At 39.6% G+C, this 17,160-nt stretch overlaps 2 protein-coding genes across 3 annotated transcripts in view; both read left to right on the forward strand.

The window, feature by feature from the left end:
• LOC100542571 (zinc finger protein OZF-like) overlaps nucleotides 1–17,160 on the forward strand; it is a 1,148,434-nt gene that overhangs the window by 582,074 nt on the left and 549,200 nt on the right. The window lies entirely within an intron of this gene.
• LOC104912116 (serine/threonine-protein kinase WNK3-like) overlaps nucleotides 575–17,160 on the forward strand; it is a 30,400-nt gene continuing 13,814 nt past the window's right edge. Inside the window, exon 1 of the mRNA XM_010715054.2 lies at nucleotides 575–601. Within this exon, the coding sequence (XP_010713356.1) occupies nucleotides 575–601 (27 nt within the window). The remainder of the gene's footprint in view (nucleotides 602–17,160) is intronic.

A 17,160-nucleotide genomic window follows, 5' to 3' on the forward strand; every position in this document is an offset into this window, starting at 1 on the left:
TTTTTTAATTTCCTTTGCACTCTGGAATGAAGTGGATTTTGTACCTGTCTGTGTTTGGGCTACTGCAAATATACCTGACTTTATACTACATATAAAAGACTGATGAGCAGAATTGAATCCTGCACCTAAATTTCGACTGCTGGAGTTGCCTTCTTCCAAATGTAGACTTTTCCAGCTGGTAAATCAATCTTGTCCATGGAAATGTGCTTACAGTTCTCTTGGGCATTTGCCTTCCACTCTTGCCTTCTCCCTTCTCAAGCCAAATCTCTTTCCAGGAAGGGGGAAAAAAAGAGTCCATGGACTAGATTGAGCTTCAGCTGGATAGGGTGTCTTATTTCAGATACACTTTCTGCTCCTTCTCAGATGACCAAAACATAAACGACAGCTGAGTTGTCTGTTTGTGTCGTGGGTCAAGGGCAGTCCAGCTCAGCAGTTTCCCTTTCCTCTTCCCCAAGTTTTGTTTGGAAGTGGCAGTTCTATATAGTCATCCTTCTGTCATGAAGACCAGATGGAAATACGTCAGTTGTTTCGTGTATAAATACTCAGTCCAACAGCTGTGAGCTTATCAGGAGTCATGGAGATCAAATTTGGTGACCAAACTGTAAGTTTAGAGGTGTGTAAGCATTACCCCCAACTTGAAATAAATAAAGCTGTTAACTGTGAATCTCATAGGAACAATTTTAGCACTAGACTCACTAAAAGGAGAAATGAAGTTGAATTATCTAAGTGAATTTCTTTTTCAGGAGGAGTTTGAAGACTTTTTCTAAAGTATTATATGAGTCCTTGTATAGTAATGATTTCAGCCACTGGTGCTGAGTTTTGCTGGTGCTTTTCCTAAAGTAGTTAAAAGAATTTCTCTGAAATTTAAGTGTCTCCTTTCCCTTAGTACTGTTGTTAGTTTAAAACATTTATCCAGGCTTTGATCCTGTGTTCTTGTCTATTATTTTCAAGCTGTGTTTTGGTCTGGATGTCCAGCAAAAACTGAGATACTTGATGTGGTCCCAGCTAACAATGAATCAAGTGTAACAAGATTCGTAATAAATCTAGTGGATGCTGATAATTAAGGGAGGTTAACTTGACTTTGCAAATTGTAAAGAGTTTTTACTGCCATCCATGTGTGAGTGAACCTTGATTTATTTCAGTAATATTGAGAAAGGGGAGATGGAAACCTGCCAATGGCCATTGGCTGTGTGGTTGCAAAATGCAGTGTGTTGCATGGGCTGCTGAGCATAATGTGAAACAAAGTACCATAGGGGAGAAAAAAAAACCCAACAACAAAACAATTTGAGCAGTAAGTACATGGCTGAAAGAAGCGCTTTAATAGGGGAATAGGCACAGTCATTAACTTAAAATAGCTTCTCTGCAGCAAATTTCTGTAAATCAAGATTGTAGCTCTTTAGTCAAGGCTGCAGTGTATATGAATGGAACTGAATTAGAAACAAAACTTTGCAATAACTACAGGTTTATACTAAGAAACATGGAAAGCAACCATTTATTAGTTGAACTACTTGCTGCTTAAGCCTTCAGAGGAATGACTCAGAGCTTCGAAGAGATGCTTAAGGAATTCTGAAATGTCTATGGTTAATACTTTTGTAAAATGGAAACATAAATATCAGTGACCCTGCTGTTAGCTCCTGCTGGTTGTTTGCAGGCCTCAAAAACGAACAATGAAGACAAGAGTACTCCAAGACAACCCCAACCAGACAAAACCAATCCAAAACGTTGTCTAGTCAAGTTGCTTCGTCTGCGTATAGTTCTCTCTTGCATTAATGCTGTGTTTTCAGAAGCAATTTTCTGGTGGCTTGTGGAACTCAATAATGCAATGTCTGTGTGATAGGAGCTCTTGAAACCAGTAGGAAACGCCTTCTGCAGCATTGAAGATTTGGGGGATTGAACAGAGCTTGGGAGGCCAAAGCTGTTCTTCGCTCCTTTAATGAGAGCGTTTTGGCCTTTGAACTGGAAGTGTTCATCAGTAAAAACCTGTGTTGTTGAATCTACGTGGCTGGTGTGGCTGATGGAAAGAGTGTGCTTTTTGCTGTCACACTGATGGCGTTTATGGACATACTGAAAGGTGGTTATATTTAAAGACGTGTGCAACTTCCATAAGCTTCATAATCATGAATGGACTTTAGTTCGTGCTGTTTTCTTTATCTGTATAAATTAAGATTTCTGGGATAAGAAATTCTGATAAATGTGTGTTTTTTTAGCCGTATAGCAGTGTATGATCTTTTGCTTTGGTGTCAAAGAACAAGAAATCCTTTGACTCGAACCTCATCTGAGCAGCCATCTTCTAGTGCCAGGTTTACAGTTTGAACATCTGGGAACCATCGATGCATGCTATGGAGATAGCAAGGATAGCTGTTAGCCTGTCTGGCTTTTCTGGCTTTTGAACAGAGGTTGCAAAAGAGAAGTAGTTGGGGGAGTTCTTTAGATGGAGTGACATGAAGAGACTGTGCATACTTGTGCAGCCCCTTTGGGTGTTGCTGTCAGGACTCCCACCACAACGATTTAGTGTTGAATATTCAGAGCAAGACTTGGTGACTATTCTTAAAACGGTATTCGAAATTAGTAAGCAGTGTATAATTGAAACTGTATTACCAACCATCAGCTTGCATAGAGTGCAAATCAATGCTTATTTTGTTGCTTCTAAAAATACAAAAGCCTGTTTAATTGTCTTTGTGTTTACGATGGGCTGGATTCCTTCAGTAAAGCCTCTGATCTTAGTCTAGGGACCACACGTATCTCATCGCAGATGAGCCCTGTCTTCGTCAGTCATTGGAAATATTGTTTTTCTAATGCTGTAAAACTGTTTGGTTTTAACCCAGGCTGTAGCGAGATGAAAAGTGTCTCTGTGTGAGAGCCCAGAACTGAGAAACCAGTTGCATATACTTGCTGTAATATTCTGTTAGTGCAGTGCGTGTGATGCGTGTGCTTAACATGAATGTCAATCAGGTCCTTTTTCCTCTAACAGCATGAATGCAGCTCACTCATCCAGTTTTAGAAGCTGCTACTTGAACTCCTTGGTTACTGCACTTTTTTGGACTGCAAAAAGCAGTCAAGCAGATTTGAGAAGTGAGCTGTGTAGCAAAAATGCCTGTAACTTTCCTGGAGTTTGGGTTTGAAATGGTCTGTAATTTTGCAGGCTGACTTTAGAAGAAACATGTTGCTAATGCTTTATATTTATGTAATGGTTGTTAGCTATTCAATTTTTATTACTAACTCGTGGGAATGATACGTTGGTAAGCACCACTTAGGTACGATCATGCTTCCATTTGCCCAACTGGTGTACCTTAACCACTTGGGCTCTGAATTTTCGAGCTGAGTGTCTCGTTTCAAGCTTAGTTGTTTTAAGAAGCTTCAGACAAGGTGGTGCAAATACTGCTCTGTTACTTCCATTTCTTTCTTAAGCTTTCGTAGTTCCGAATGGTTGAGCAGAGACCTAAAAGCAGTGCTGAGACGTGTGAGTTGCCTTTTTGCTGAAACTTGAGCCCCTGTCTTTATTCAAACTCTGAAGCCTTGGCCCATGTCTACTGGGAGTATGTGTTAGTGTCCGTATGATGCCTTCTGAAAGAGTTTCACTTACATAATGCAAAGAGATGTTGTAAAGCAGAATTATTTTTGTGTAGCATGTGCAAGTCAAACTCTCAGTATGGGAAATGCAGTATAGAAGGCTATAGAACGTAATTCAGTTCCTGTGTTTGTATTGCAGATGTTTAAGCTATTAAAGTTTGATATCGTCAGAAAAGGCATTCTCCATCAGTGTGTAAGTTTCTCTGAGGAATAAAGACTGAATTTCTCAAGCAGAAAATCTTCTAAGGAACAGCAGCCTCTATTTCTGCAGAAGCAGCAGTCTTTGCAGCTATTAACCTTAGTGTTTAAGTGATAGAGACCTAGCTTTGGTTCTGGTGTGTTGTAGAAAGTCTGATGCAGACATCTGTGACAAGATACTGCTCAAGTAGCTTTAATTATAGCAAACTCAAATCTTGCCAAGTCATTTTCTTAGTAGTTTAAAAGCAGATGCTCAGAATCCATCTGCTTTCCCACAAGCTCAAGACAGTGGTGTTACTGGATAAGATGGAATATCTGTTTTTAAAATAAATTCAGTGATTAGAATCTTTATCCTTTTCGGTCAAATGTATTTGTAAAATTAGCAAGTTTGTATGTTTGCAAGCTGAGCCTTTTAAATACCTTTTGAATCTTTCAAATTAAACTGAAATAGACGATTCAGATTTTAATTGAAATAGGGCTGCTAGCAAGCAGTGCTTCTGTATAGGCAGCAGGTTTGTAGAGATGCTCTGATTTCTCTGTAGTGACAGCCATCGTGATTGCGCAGAGGAAAAATAGTCCAAAAAATGTATGTAAATGAGACAAGTGCAAGAAATCTAAACAGTCTAAACATAGCTATAATAAGAATACAACTTGACTGCTTTCAATTTTGTTCTAGTGTTTAGAATCTAGCACACTGTATAGAAATTCCTTTTTAATTAGCTCAGAGTCAGGTCTGTGCTATGTCTAATGCTGTTTGACTCTCTTGGGAAGTGGATTCTGAAAGGTGCCTTGAGAGGAAGGGTTGGCAGGAGCCTATGGTAGGAAAACACGGTTGTTATCCCTTGAATTAGCTGGAAAGTGGTCCCTTCCATCTCTTACATAATTCAGTGTGTTTCCACACATGGTCTCTTCTGCATTCTTCAGGTTCCATCATATCCTTACAATACCACCTTGTTACACTGTTCTTGGCAAGAACATAAATTTTGGAGAAAAGCCTCCTATTTTTACAAAGCTGATTGCTGCCAGGAAATTTCTTGGGAAGTCCTTATTTAGGTACGTGTTGTGAAATCAGCTAAGAGAAGAAGAGTCCATTGTGGCACAAATTTCAGTTTCTAGCTTACCAGCCTTATGTGTGTGACAAACTCTGAAATGGAGTCGCTTGGACTGAGTCAGCAATTCAGTATGTTGAAAGTGCTCGGGCTGTGTCTCAGTTCGGTTTGTGTACTGCGTGTTGATTTGCTCCGCAGATGGAAATCGGAACCGACTGGTTATGCAGACCTTCAACTGAAGATGAGGGTGGACTGGGTCTGTCTGAGAAAGCATACTTGGAAATGGCAAGTTGTGAGGAAATTTTAGATTCAACATGTGTTGGAAGCAAAGAGATTAAAATAGCATCAAAAAGCAGGCAGCCTCTGCAGCCGAAGTGCTCAGGGCGAGAGCAAGCAGGGGTGGAACTGCAGTTCTTTGTTTGCAATGCAGTCTGGATTTTATTACTTGCAAAGTGAAATCACAAGGGGCAGTATCTGTTTCTGGTGGACAGATATGTTGCAACTAATTTGGAAGAAGCCTGATCACTGATTTTTCAGCCCCCTAAACAGCTTTGAAGGCAGGACTGTAACTCTTGAGGCTGTGATTAATCTGCCCAGCTCCTGCTTATTGGGCGGCCTCTTGGCTTTGTTTCTCTTTCACAATTGCCAGCTGTTAAGTATTGATGCTGGTGCAGTTATCATAAACTCAGAGTTGTAAAACTTGCTACTCCGTACTCCAACATTGTTATTGAAATCTATTTCCAGTAGTAGAGGTGCTGCAGCAGCAGGTGCTTATGCTGGGCCTTTGTGTTTTGTTAATTAGAGAAAACTAGAAGCAAATAAAGTACTTATCCTTCCTGTATTCCCCTTGTGTAAGAATTCAGTTTTGTGGCCCAAGCTAAGAAAAAGATGCCCAGACTACCTCCTGCTTTGTTGGAAGAAATGGGAATCACAGATTCTGTGGAATGGTATGGTTCTCCTCCCCTTAGTTGTGGATACTGATGGGATTGTTCCTAGTTGTCCCCTGAGGGAGCAGTCACTGGTGGCAGCTATTTTCCTGCTTTTCTGGGGATGTTCATAAGCAAGTTTAAGGAAAGGACATGGAAATGCTAAGAAGACTTCTGGAGGGATCTCCAGCTTGCTTTTCTTCTTATAGATAACGGTCCTGATTAGAAACCAGTTTTCTTCAGGGCATCTCCTGAAGATTTTCTTTTTCTCTTCTTTCTTTTAATCATTATGAAGTATTACCTATGGCACTGAAACATGAAGTTCCAAACGTAAGAATGCTGTAGTGGCAATGAGACAACTCTCTTAAGAATTTTCTGGTGTTTTGAGGAGGTAAAACTATAATACCACTTCCACCTTTTGGTCCCCCTAGCTTAGGGGGTTATTCTGGGATGTTGCCTGCGGTGATGTAATAGGGGAAGGAATTTAAACAGAAATATGGGATGCCTCAAATCCTCTTGCCCTCTCTTACCACGAGTGGTACTGCCACTGAAGCAATGGATGCTGTATTGGAGTACTTGTGCAGCTTTTCTGACAAACCACTTTGGTTTGACTTCCTGCTTCTGTGGCTTCTTGAGTGCTGGCCTGCTGAATGCAGGTATGTCTTTCTGACAGAAGCATGGCTGAGAATTTTTTTTTTAGATAACTTTTTGGCTAAGGAACCTTCTTCAGTGTTAAACATGGTTAACAATTAGTTTTGGTCTATGATGCACAGAACATCAACTATTTGATTACCTCCTATTTCACTGTATGAATCCTAAGGGAATGCTGAGAGAGGTCTAACAATGAATGATCTCTCATGGAGTTTCCTAGCGATTATGTAAGGATTTTCTGTTGTCTGCCAGTACTTGGCCTACACTTCATGTGTCATAACTGATAGTCATCCACAATTCTGTGAAGTAAATGAAGGATGTTTTTTGGATGCGCTTGCAGAAGCAGCAACAAGACTAGGAGAGCTGTAATTAGGCTGCATATGCAGTATATATGCTCCTATCTTGTATATCATCTTGAAGCTAATGTAAATTAACTCACATTAGTCTACAATACACAAGTGGGAGAACATGGGCAGTCTTGTAGGGAATGTTGCTTGATTTATTTCTGCCAAGTTTGTTGGTTACCTTTAGTTGTGCTGGAATTTTTGTAAGGTAACTCATCAGTGACATAGGAGCATTAAGTTTGCACTTATCTCTGTCTTTGATCTTTTATGCTTTTGAACACTGCTAATAAATCCTGGGAGCCATTTTTACACTTCTGCATGATTTCCAAGCAGCATGCTAGTGCAAACTCATCAGCGTACAGAAAAGTGGATATAGACAACCCTTCTCTTGTCCAGTGGTTTTTTTGAAATATTTTAGGATGAAGAATTAAGACATTTCTGGTTTTGTAAATAGATTTATCTGTATCAAAACTAGGGAAGAGTTCACCCCAGTGTTCTATGTATGTACCTACTCATAAAGGACTCTATCTAATAGAAATAGAGCTGTAGTTCCTCTTTTGGTGTATAAGGTAAAGAGAATGGATTGTGGAAGAGGCCTTTTTATTGCAATATTGGCACCCTGTAAGAGGAAAAGTAGATTTTCATCGTAAAATGAAGCTGAGCTGTTTGAATGTACCTTCCCTCTCACTAACAAAGCAATCAGTTGAGTGCAAAATGAGAATTGGTGTGAGCTCCCAAAGTTTTAATGAGGCATCTGAACCAAGTGACAAGGTGATGCAGCTGGTTAATAGCTCATGGAGAATTCTGTTCAGCTAGCACTCCAACTCGGTGATAAGCCCTCTGTATTAAGCGTAAGCCTTACTGTGAATTGGTATCAGATAGCAAACTTACTCATTTATCTTCTGTGGATCAAATTAGAAATTTTCAAGTGAAGAGAGTTCTCTATCTGAGTACTGATTATTTTGGCATGGGACAGCATTTTGATCCCTGTCCCCTATGTTCATCCTTCAAGGCTGAACAAATTGCCTAAAACCTTCAGCAGTTTTTTTCCAGACTTCTGTGTAAGGAAACACAAATGCTGCCTTGAGAAACCCTAGAATAGAAATGACTGAAGCCCAAACAGTTGTTTGCCATTCTTAGACCAGATTTTCAAGGACCTGAGAGATACCACAGAAGGTCATGCCTAAGTCATAGGTTTTATATCTACTCTTTAGCATTTTTCTCCTCTTGGTTGTAGAGAGAGCAAAGGAAAAGTATGTAACTGACTTAAAAGGTTTGTAAGCTTCATAAACTTCTGAAGCTACTGTGTAGTTTTCATAGCTCTACTCTAAAGAGTATAAGTGAAATATTTGATTTCCTGAAGGAAACCGTGGGATTAGGCAATGTACTGATTAGTTGTAGTCATCGTTTTCTAGAGAAGGAGAATTTGGTTCTCTTGGCTCAGTTCTTTTTGCTTTGCCTTCAAGTGTTTGTGCTGACATGGTGAAGTGCAGAGAAGAGTAGCATGAAGTTGTATCAACACATTTATTCACATGCAGCCCAGCTCTGGAACAGGCTCACAGGTGGTATGGTTTTGATTTATTTTTATTATTATTTTATTGGGAAAAGCTAGCTGCTTCACTGTCTATATGTTCTGTTCATATTAAGTGGAAAGCTAAGAAATCAGACAGTGTAAGTATCTGGGAAGCTTGTCGGCCAGATTGTTCTGGTCCTTTTGGAGTGGTGTAGGTTCTCTGCCATTGTTACCTAGATTTGTCTCCTTATCCCAGTCTTTAGGCAGCACGCTCACACCTGTGTCTCCAGTGAGCAAAGTACTGAAGTGTGCCTAGCCTACTACCTTAGGCACTGCAGGAAATAACAATTCTCAGGATGCTACTGCTCCAAAAGGTAAACACTGGGAGTTGAGTTAAGATTTCTTGTAACCTTACATAAAGAGGAAATATTCTGATCTGCTGTTGTCCTGCAGAAGGACAAAAGGTTTTTTTTCTGCAGCTGTTTTCATGACACACATTGTATTTTCATACTCCTTACACTTCTGATCCCACTTCTGCTCTTTGTTCAGTGTAAGGAAGTGAGGCAGAATGGCTTTGTATCTAAGCTAGCTGGTGAGATCATCTCTGATGAGCCGTTCCTAACTTCCTTTTCTTAAGCATCTTTGTTTTTGTGTGTCCTGGTTATTCCTTACTTCCAGCTTCCTGTAGAGCAATGTTAGTACTAGATTTGTTCTGAACGTCCTTGTGAATTAGGGGATCTTGGAACCTGAGGATTTGGCCTTGGAAGAAGCTTGTAACTGTGACTAGCTACGGGTCAGTTGTGTTTAACGGTGCTGGAACTTGGTGCAATCAAGCACATACTTGAGTGTTAATGCCCCGTTATCAGGAACTCTCAGTGATGGTGGCTCTTCAAACACATTGCTGCCACCAGGTGTCCTAGATGGTGCCGCCACTGGGTGGGTGCTGCTGCATGTATAACAGTGGGAAGAGACCACAATAGAGGGATGTAATTAGTGATGATATTCTTTTCCCCTTCCCCCATGCTGATGAATCATAGCTTTGTCAAAGCGAACAAGCAATTGCAGGAAAAAATGGGGAGCATCGCTGATATCTTTTAATCACATGCATAGGCTTCAGTTATGGATACTCTCTTCTTTAATGTTAGATATAACTGTCTTCTGAAGCTTAAGTATCACCTCTTTCAGTTATGTATAATTGACTTCTGCAGACTAAATTCTTTTGAGGACAGTAATAAGTGTGTATGCAGAATGATGCTAGTTCTAATCTGTACATTAAAAGGAAAGCAAAGCAAACAAAAAACATACTTTTCACTCTGTAGTGGAAGACAGAATAAAGCTACTGGTGCTTTGAGTAAATTAGCAAACTATTTTAAATTTCAGTTTTGATGTTTACAGGATTCATCATCATGAAGCTTAGACAACACTGAGTGTAACTCCCTACCCCAGCCCCTGTCTGTTACGCTGTAATATGCAGTGTGAGCAGGAAAGGGCTGCTGTGCAGATGCCCAGAGTTCAAGTTGCACACTGCTTCTGACCTACGTAGTTTATTTTTTGCCAACTTCAGATGTTTGTTATTTTTTTGTTATTTTTCAGATGTGTGTTATTTTTTTTCTTGAATGGGGTCGGTGCTTTTTTGAAAAATGAATGGAGGAACCCTGTCAACCCAAGCCCTGAATCAGTAAGCTATCACATTTGTTAAATACAAATGAACAAGGAAAGCCTAGAGCTTTTCTCATTTTTTTTTTTAACTGACCTATTTTCTCCATCTAAGCACCAGAATGCTTCAGCTCTCAGGAAAAGTTTGTCAAAACTTCAAAGATTTGTCTGCTCCATGTTTGAATATTAAGAGTTGTATTTCCCTTCTCTTCTTCCTCCCCTCCTTTCTTATAAGTTTACACAGGTATCATCTCTGTCAAGATAGGCATATTTTGTTGCTTTAATTCCCTCCTCTGAGGAGCAGCACTAAGCTTGCATGTGTTATCTGCATCACTCACCTGTATCAGTGATAGCAGTGTGTTGTGTAGCTTCATAAGTTTATGCACTGAAATGCAAGAAATAAGAACAACATACAGGTAGATGCTTTTACAGGGAACTGTACAGCTGAATGTGAATAATCCCACAAACTTTCAATTAAGGTGATTTGTGTGCTTGCCTAAAACTCAGAGCACTTTTGAGTACTTCTACCTGAGTAGGAAGAAATCATACAGATTTCTACAGAAAAATATTTACCCTTAATCACAAAGCTGAAAAAGTGTGGTAGATAAATGACTGTTTTAACCCTACTCCTTTCGACTGTGTCAAATATGAACATTATACTTCAGTGTAATCTTGCTCAAGATTATCTGCACACTCCACTGGAACTTTGTAAGTTTGTAGCTTACATAAAATTGAGCCTTGTTGTGGAGGTTGTCCAGCCAGGGACATGAGGTGGTGCTTTCAGTAAGTGCTAACTTGGCACTGCCTTTCATTCTGCTACCTGACCTGGGAACTTTGTCTTTCATTCCCAAAGATGAGGATGAGAAAGAAGGGGACCGAAAATACTGGTTATTTGCATCCAGAATGCAGGACAACAAAAATCCTCAGATTTGCTTTTCTATTAATTAATCCTTGTATACTGAAATGGCTACTGGCTCTTCTGCTGTTTTAAGTCTGTTTTGAGACTCTGCAACCTAATGCCAAGATGAAGGTATTCTTCCCCTTCAGAAAGTAACGTGGTTTTAAACAGACACAAACTGATCTTGATTTCTAATTTCTGTAAGCAAATCCTTTTTTCCTTAAAATCTTTGCACAGCTGTTTATGGGGATGAGTAGCCCAGACTGATTGAGGGAGGGATAATTAAGGAGTTTGATGTTTGGTTTGATTGTTTTGTCTAACCTTCTGAATGCTTAGAAGACTTTGAGCAGTGTGGTTTTTATAGTGAAGTAGCCTGACTCTTTTCTTAGTTTTGTCTTTTTTTGGAGAGTAGCTTTTTTGGTTGGTTTTATTCTTGGCTTGTCTTTTGGTTAATGCGTGTGTATATTTTTGGCAGAAATAACATTTGACTTATCTAAAGAACAGTGTGTGTGTGTGTGTGTGTGTGTGTCTGTTTTAATATACTGCTCCACCTGTGCATGGAGTGCAGTTTGGAAGCACTGACAGCTGTGTTCTGGCAACTCTTGATATGGTGAGTTCTTGTGTACTAAATTGGGGTATCTTAGTGCGGCATTGGCCTCAGTAGGCACAGTTCTGATGCATTGCTGGCAACATCTTCCCCAGTGTGCTGAGAGCCCCCAAAGTATTACCAGACACGTTATGGAATCAACCACTACAGTCTTAGGTTGTAGAGACTTGCTTGCAGAAGACTATTACCGGAAGATAGGAGGGCTGTAGCAAGGAGAACGCATGAAGCAGGAGTTGCCTGAAAAGTCTTAACATAGGTTTGCAGACCTGATTCTCCACTCCGTGGTAAACTAAAGTTTTATATAACTCTATAAACATTACATTAGACAATTATACTCTCAAACCAGGTCCTCAGATAAAATAAACAAAAGCCCTCTTGCAATAGCAGCTGCTTAGCTGCATTTAATCTACTTTTCGTGTTCAGTGACTTGTAGAAGGGTACAGGTGGAAGGATGCGTGGAGATCCTTGATCTCAATTTTCACATCTGTTTGCTGTACAGACATGCATTCTGAATGGTATCTTCCCCCCTCATTCTATCTTGCCTTATAATTTTAGAAATCTAATGTGGTTTGCGTTGGCATAAAAATAGCCAGTTCCTGTGCACTCAGACTTCCATTTGTAGGTATCGGCTGCGTAACGCTGCTGATCTTTAAGCTCAGTGTTGGTATTTTGTTGGTATTTTGTTAATCTAGCTCAGTGGTCACTGTGCTCATTTTTCCTCTTAACTGCTAGATTTTTTCAGGATGAGAACACTGCAGCCCACAAAGCTGTGGTTCCATTAACAGCACTGAATATCAGAGCACTGTCTTGCTAGCTTCTCCTCCGATGACCCCTCATTAACCTTGCCTAAAAGGCTTCCAAAGCCTTTTTCATATGCTGCAGAAATGCACACAGAAGAACACTTGTCTGTTCTGTATCCTACTTTTTCTGAATAATAGGGTGGGGGCTGCAGTAACTTCCCTCAAATTTTCAGATATTTGGGAAGCTTGATAAAATGCTGCTTGGTGTAACCTTTGCAGAGCTAGATATTTTATCTACCTTGGTTATGAGTCACTTTATCTATAATTCACCAGTGCTTTGAAGTCTGCCATGGTGTACGTTGTCAGAGCACATCACTTGAAGTAGATTCATTCCTACTAATTTGCCTGGTGTTTTCTAGCACATCTCTTTTAGATAAAAGCTAGCTGGTGTTTCTTCAGTGTAGTTTAAAAATAAAAAGCAAAAACCCAAACCCAGTACTTACGTGAGCAGTATAGCAATGCAGAATTTCTGGGTGTAGTAGTGTGATGTGCAGCAAGCAAGCAAAACCTCTCTGTAAAAGGTAAAGCAATCAGTCTATTACTTTCTTCCTTAATATCTTCCTAATATGTGGAAGAGAGAGCTGCTCTTTAAGTTGTTTAGCAGATCACTCACTCGGCTGTTCAGTCGAGTGTGTCAGTTCATTGTGTTAATGAAATATTTGCCTGTAGTTTTCCTAACAGGGCACCGTTGCTTTTACTGAGCACTGTGCCCAGCAAGGGCCGTTCTGGGGCTGCTCCCGGATCCGGTGTGCTTTGCGGTCCTTGTCACATTGCTTTGGGACAACGCCTGGAAGGACCGCAGGAATTCGGAAAGGAGAACACATGGAAAAATTGCTCAATAGAACCTATTAACTGGTGTACGAGCAGCCCAGATGAAACTTAAGATTAATCTAAATGTCAGAAATGTATTTCCTTCCGTCTTTCAGAAGGATGCTGAACAGACATTAAGCTTTGGCTGAAAAAAATCACCGAGGGAATATAGATAACTTTTTGCTGATGTACCTCACTTTCTGTGGCTTGGCAGAAAAGCTGATCTGTGATGAGATTGGTTTTGGTTGTCTTTATTTCTTCTTCCTTTACATAAGGTACCTAAGCATAGGGATAGAAGGCAGGCTGTAACAGTTCTGGGTAATTCATGCTCTTCCAGATTAAATACATCAGCAAAAAGGTCAACCCATATACCTGGCATATTGTAACTGACCAAGTTTCCTGTCTTACGTTGAATGATGTAAGTAGCTCTGATAGCTGTTTCCTGACCAAAAGAAGTCAGAGGGAAGCATGTGGATAAATGAAAGCTGCCAAGAAAAGATTATTGAGTGGTATTGAGCTGAACAATTGTTTCACTTAGTGCCTTTCTCTATTCAGGCCTCTGGCACTGTAGAACCATAGTCACGTGCTGGGAAGCCTTGCTGTTTGTCCTGGCTTGTCAAAACAATTTAATGTAGGTGGAAAGGAATGACTGAAATGAACGAAGTGGGCTCGACGCATCTGTTTCAATTTGTTGGAAGGGCAGCCCAGTGATTGGGATGTGACACTTCAGTCCTTCAGGGAAGCTACTGGTTCAGGGAGAACAATGCCATCCAAATTATGAGGTAGTTAAGTCCATTTTAGGAAGCAAGTTCTCTTTGAGTTTGACAGCTTGTGTATTTTTAAATATTTAGGCTGTATCAGCTCAGCACTTGCTGTAACTGAGATGCAAGAATGTGATTTGCAAACAGCAAGACTTAAGAGTTTGTCTTGTCTGCCTGGTGTTGCTTCATTATATGGTCAAAATGAATGCCTGGGGGAGGAAGGAGGGTGTGCAATCTTTTTTTCTTTTTAATTATTGTTTTTAGTTGAAATTCCAAAACAAATTGGTCTTAGAAGGATAGGATATCAAGTCATATATTAACAGTTCTTAGAGTGACTGCTTTATAAAATTTCTCAGATTTTTGGAAAAAAAACATTTTACATGCCTTTATATCTTGCTTTGTTTCTCATTGTTTGATTTTTAAAAATAAAAATAAAAAAGAGAGCATTGCATTTGTTTACCCAGTCTTGTGCTTTGTGATACTGGAATGTCAAGCTGTGAGGTCTGGTTGCTGGAAACAGCAAATACACTCTGATGTCTTCCATCTCTATACTTACTTGGACCCCGAGCTGTTGCGGGGAAAAAGGCTGCAGGAGATACAGATCTTATTTGGTTCACCTTTGATATAATTTCATCAGAGGTAATCGCTTACTTGGAGTGATAAACTATGATACTTCTTGCTGTTTCTTTAGAGATGGGGATGGAACTGGAGCAAGGGTGGCTCTTACATTCCTTGCATTTAGCCTGTAGGCTGTTTGCAGGTTGTGTTGTTGGAAGGTAGCTTACACAACTGTAACCACCAATTATTGTACGTACAGATGAATTTTGTTGGTGTAATTGCACATGAGATCTAACTGTTGAGTGCTAGTTTTCTTTTTCAAGTACGTATAGCATTTTATACTACCTAGCACTAGTGTTCCTTTAAGGAAGGATATATAAATACCTGTTACGAATCGGGGTAGTTAAAGGCTGTACACATTGCTGATCTGATGAAACAAGTGGCTTCTGTCCTTTTCTGACAGCTCTATTCAAAATTAGCTACTGAAAGGTGTGATGTTTCCTTGGTTGCAGAAATATTGCTGTTTTCTCTGGGTGTTCGTTCAATTTGTGTTCGTTGGCCTCCATTTGTGTCCAAACTTGTCTGAGATCATTAGGGCACTGTGGCTTCCAGAGAAGTGTTGCATTAATATATTGTCACTGTCTGGATTTTTTTTTTGTTAACGCCAGCAGTGAAGTGTTGAGTGTCTGTTTTAAACGTCACAGATATGTCTGCAGGAACATGATGCTACCATTGATGTGACCAGAAAGAGAAATGACTCAAAATAAGCATGTCCATTAGGAGTCTGCTCCTTGATAAGAGTGATTAGCACTTGTTAGTTTCTATCCGGCACCAGAAGTACAGCAACAGGGAAAACCCAGGGAGGCCCTTAAAAGTGAGATCGGGTATATTCAGGTTTAGATGAAAACTTAAGGTCAAGCGTAGTCTAAAATTGGTTAGTAATATTTGTTAGTTCATAAAATACAGGAAGCTTAATCCAAGTGTATAACTATAATATAGTTTTTGGACAAATAAATGCAGGTGTTTGTACTACATAGCTAAATTTAAGCGATGTAACAAGTAATTGTTACGGCCTGTGTTTTATAATTACCATAAGTAGTAATTGGATGTAGAGCTAAACAGATGAATTATACAGATAAAGAGCAGAGGCTGGGAATAATCTGCTTCGTTATCTTTGTGACAGTGATTATTGTTATTGTGTGTTATGTTCAAAGTATTGAGATTCTTAAACCTTGTGTGTATGATCTTTTGATCAATGTGCTGATAGCAGCTCACTGCTTTTCTGCATCAGTACTGCTTGTAACAGTCAGGATAACATTGGTCTTGGACAAAACTTGTGCTGCTGTATATTGTAAAGAAGGGAAAGCTATTAGCTGTGTAAGAGCTCAAATGGGAACGTTACTCCCATATTAAAGAAACCCAATAAAAACCAAAACAACCAACCAAAAAACACCACTAAACCTCAGCAGACATGAATATTGACATGTTTTCTTAGTGTTTTTGCAAGCACATTCTATCAAAACTTAGACTCTGAAGGAGTGAGGGGAAGTGGTAGCACTAATTTCTTCAGGGCGAAATAGTTGCGGGATTGAATGCTTTTGATATCTATTGATTAATTTGTGGCACTTAAGAATTTGGTGTTTTCCTAAACAACCATAAATGTATGGTAAGTGTTAGACATTTAAAAGCACTGACGTCTGAAACAATTTCAAACAGGAGAACAGGTCTGATCTGGAAGACTCCTACGCTTCTGAAAATTGAGGCTTCATCTGGAAATGAGGTAGTCCATGCCTCCTAGGAAAAGTCAATAATTCATGTGAATAGAGGATGGTTTGGTTTAGATATTAATATGGCTGAGTAGTATTGAGAAAACACACTGACTGTTAACAAAGGAAGAGGAATTAGAGACTAGTGGACAATTGTGAACAGTTTGAGTAGACCCTACGTACTACTGCCTTCTAGTTGAAAAGTAAACGTGGCCTTAAAATTATTACTAAGATTTGACTGAGGGCACTGGTTATTTGTAATTAGCTGGTAGAAACACTGACTGTAAAAATCTGGGCTTTGAATGTAGCTTGAATTGTTTTTAATACTATCTGCATATGGATCTGATTTACGTCAGTTATCAGCCAAACTAGTGTGACTATGCACTGGTAAACTGACAGCTGAAAGATGCAAGGAGACTCTTCATATTTGCAATTTATCCCTGGTCAGAATCTTGAAGATATTAGATAGTTGGCTTTTGGTAGATAGCACAGCAATATTGTCCAGGAAAGCTTTTTCATGACTTGTCTCTGGCCAAAACCTTGTGTCTCTCTGGTGTGAATTATGTCTTTGTTTTCCTTGATGCTAGATTACAGGAAGCTTGCTCAATCATGAGCTCATGCTTTTAATAAAAAAAAAAGAAAAAAATCCAACCCAAATTTGTCTTCCATCAGAAATGCATCCTATGTGTTAGGTTTTCTGCTCTATCATCTATATGGAGAATTAATCCAGTCTGTTACCAGTGGTGTGGATTCTATGCTTGAAGGAGAAACTGAAGATTATAGGTGTTTTTAATCTGAGATATGTGCCTTAAATGATCCTTTTTTGCCTGACCTTGGATGCATGAGTATTTTAGGACGTTGTCCCCTTTCCACCTCAAGTCAAGCAATCCCTTTGGAGTAGGGATGGAAGAAGTAGCACTCAGAGATAATCCCCAATCATACTGTAAGGAAGGCTATGATAGAATACCTTCTAAATAGAGGAGTTACTGCATGAGTAACTGTCAGCAAAATGGCATTTAAAAGATATTGATTCTTGTTGAATGACTGTACACA

The sequence above is a fragment of the Meleagris gallopavo genome, chromosome 1 (assembly GCF_000146605.3).
Source record: "Meleagris gallopavo isolate NT-WF06-2002-E0010 breed Aviagen turkey brand Nicholas breeding stock chromosome 1, Turkey_5.1, whole genome shotgun sequence".
In the NCBI taxonomy this organism is placed as follows: Eukaryota; Metazoa; Chordata; class Aves; order Galliformes; family Phasianidae; genus Meleagris; species Meleagris gallopavo.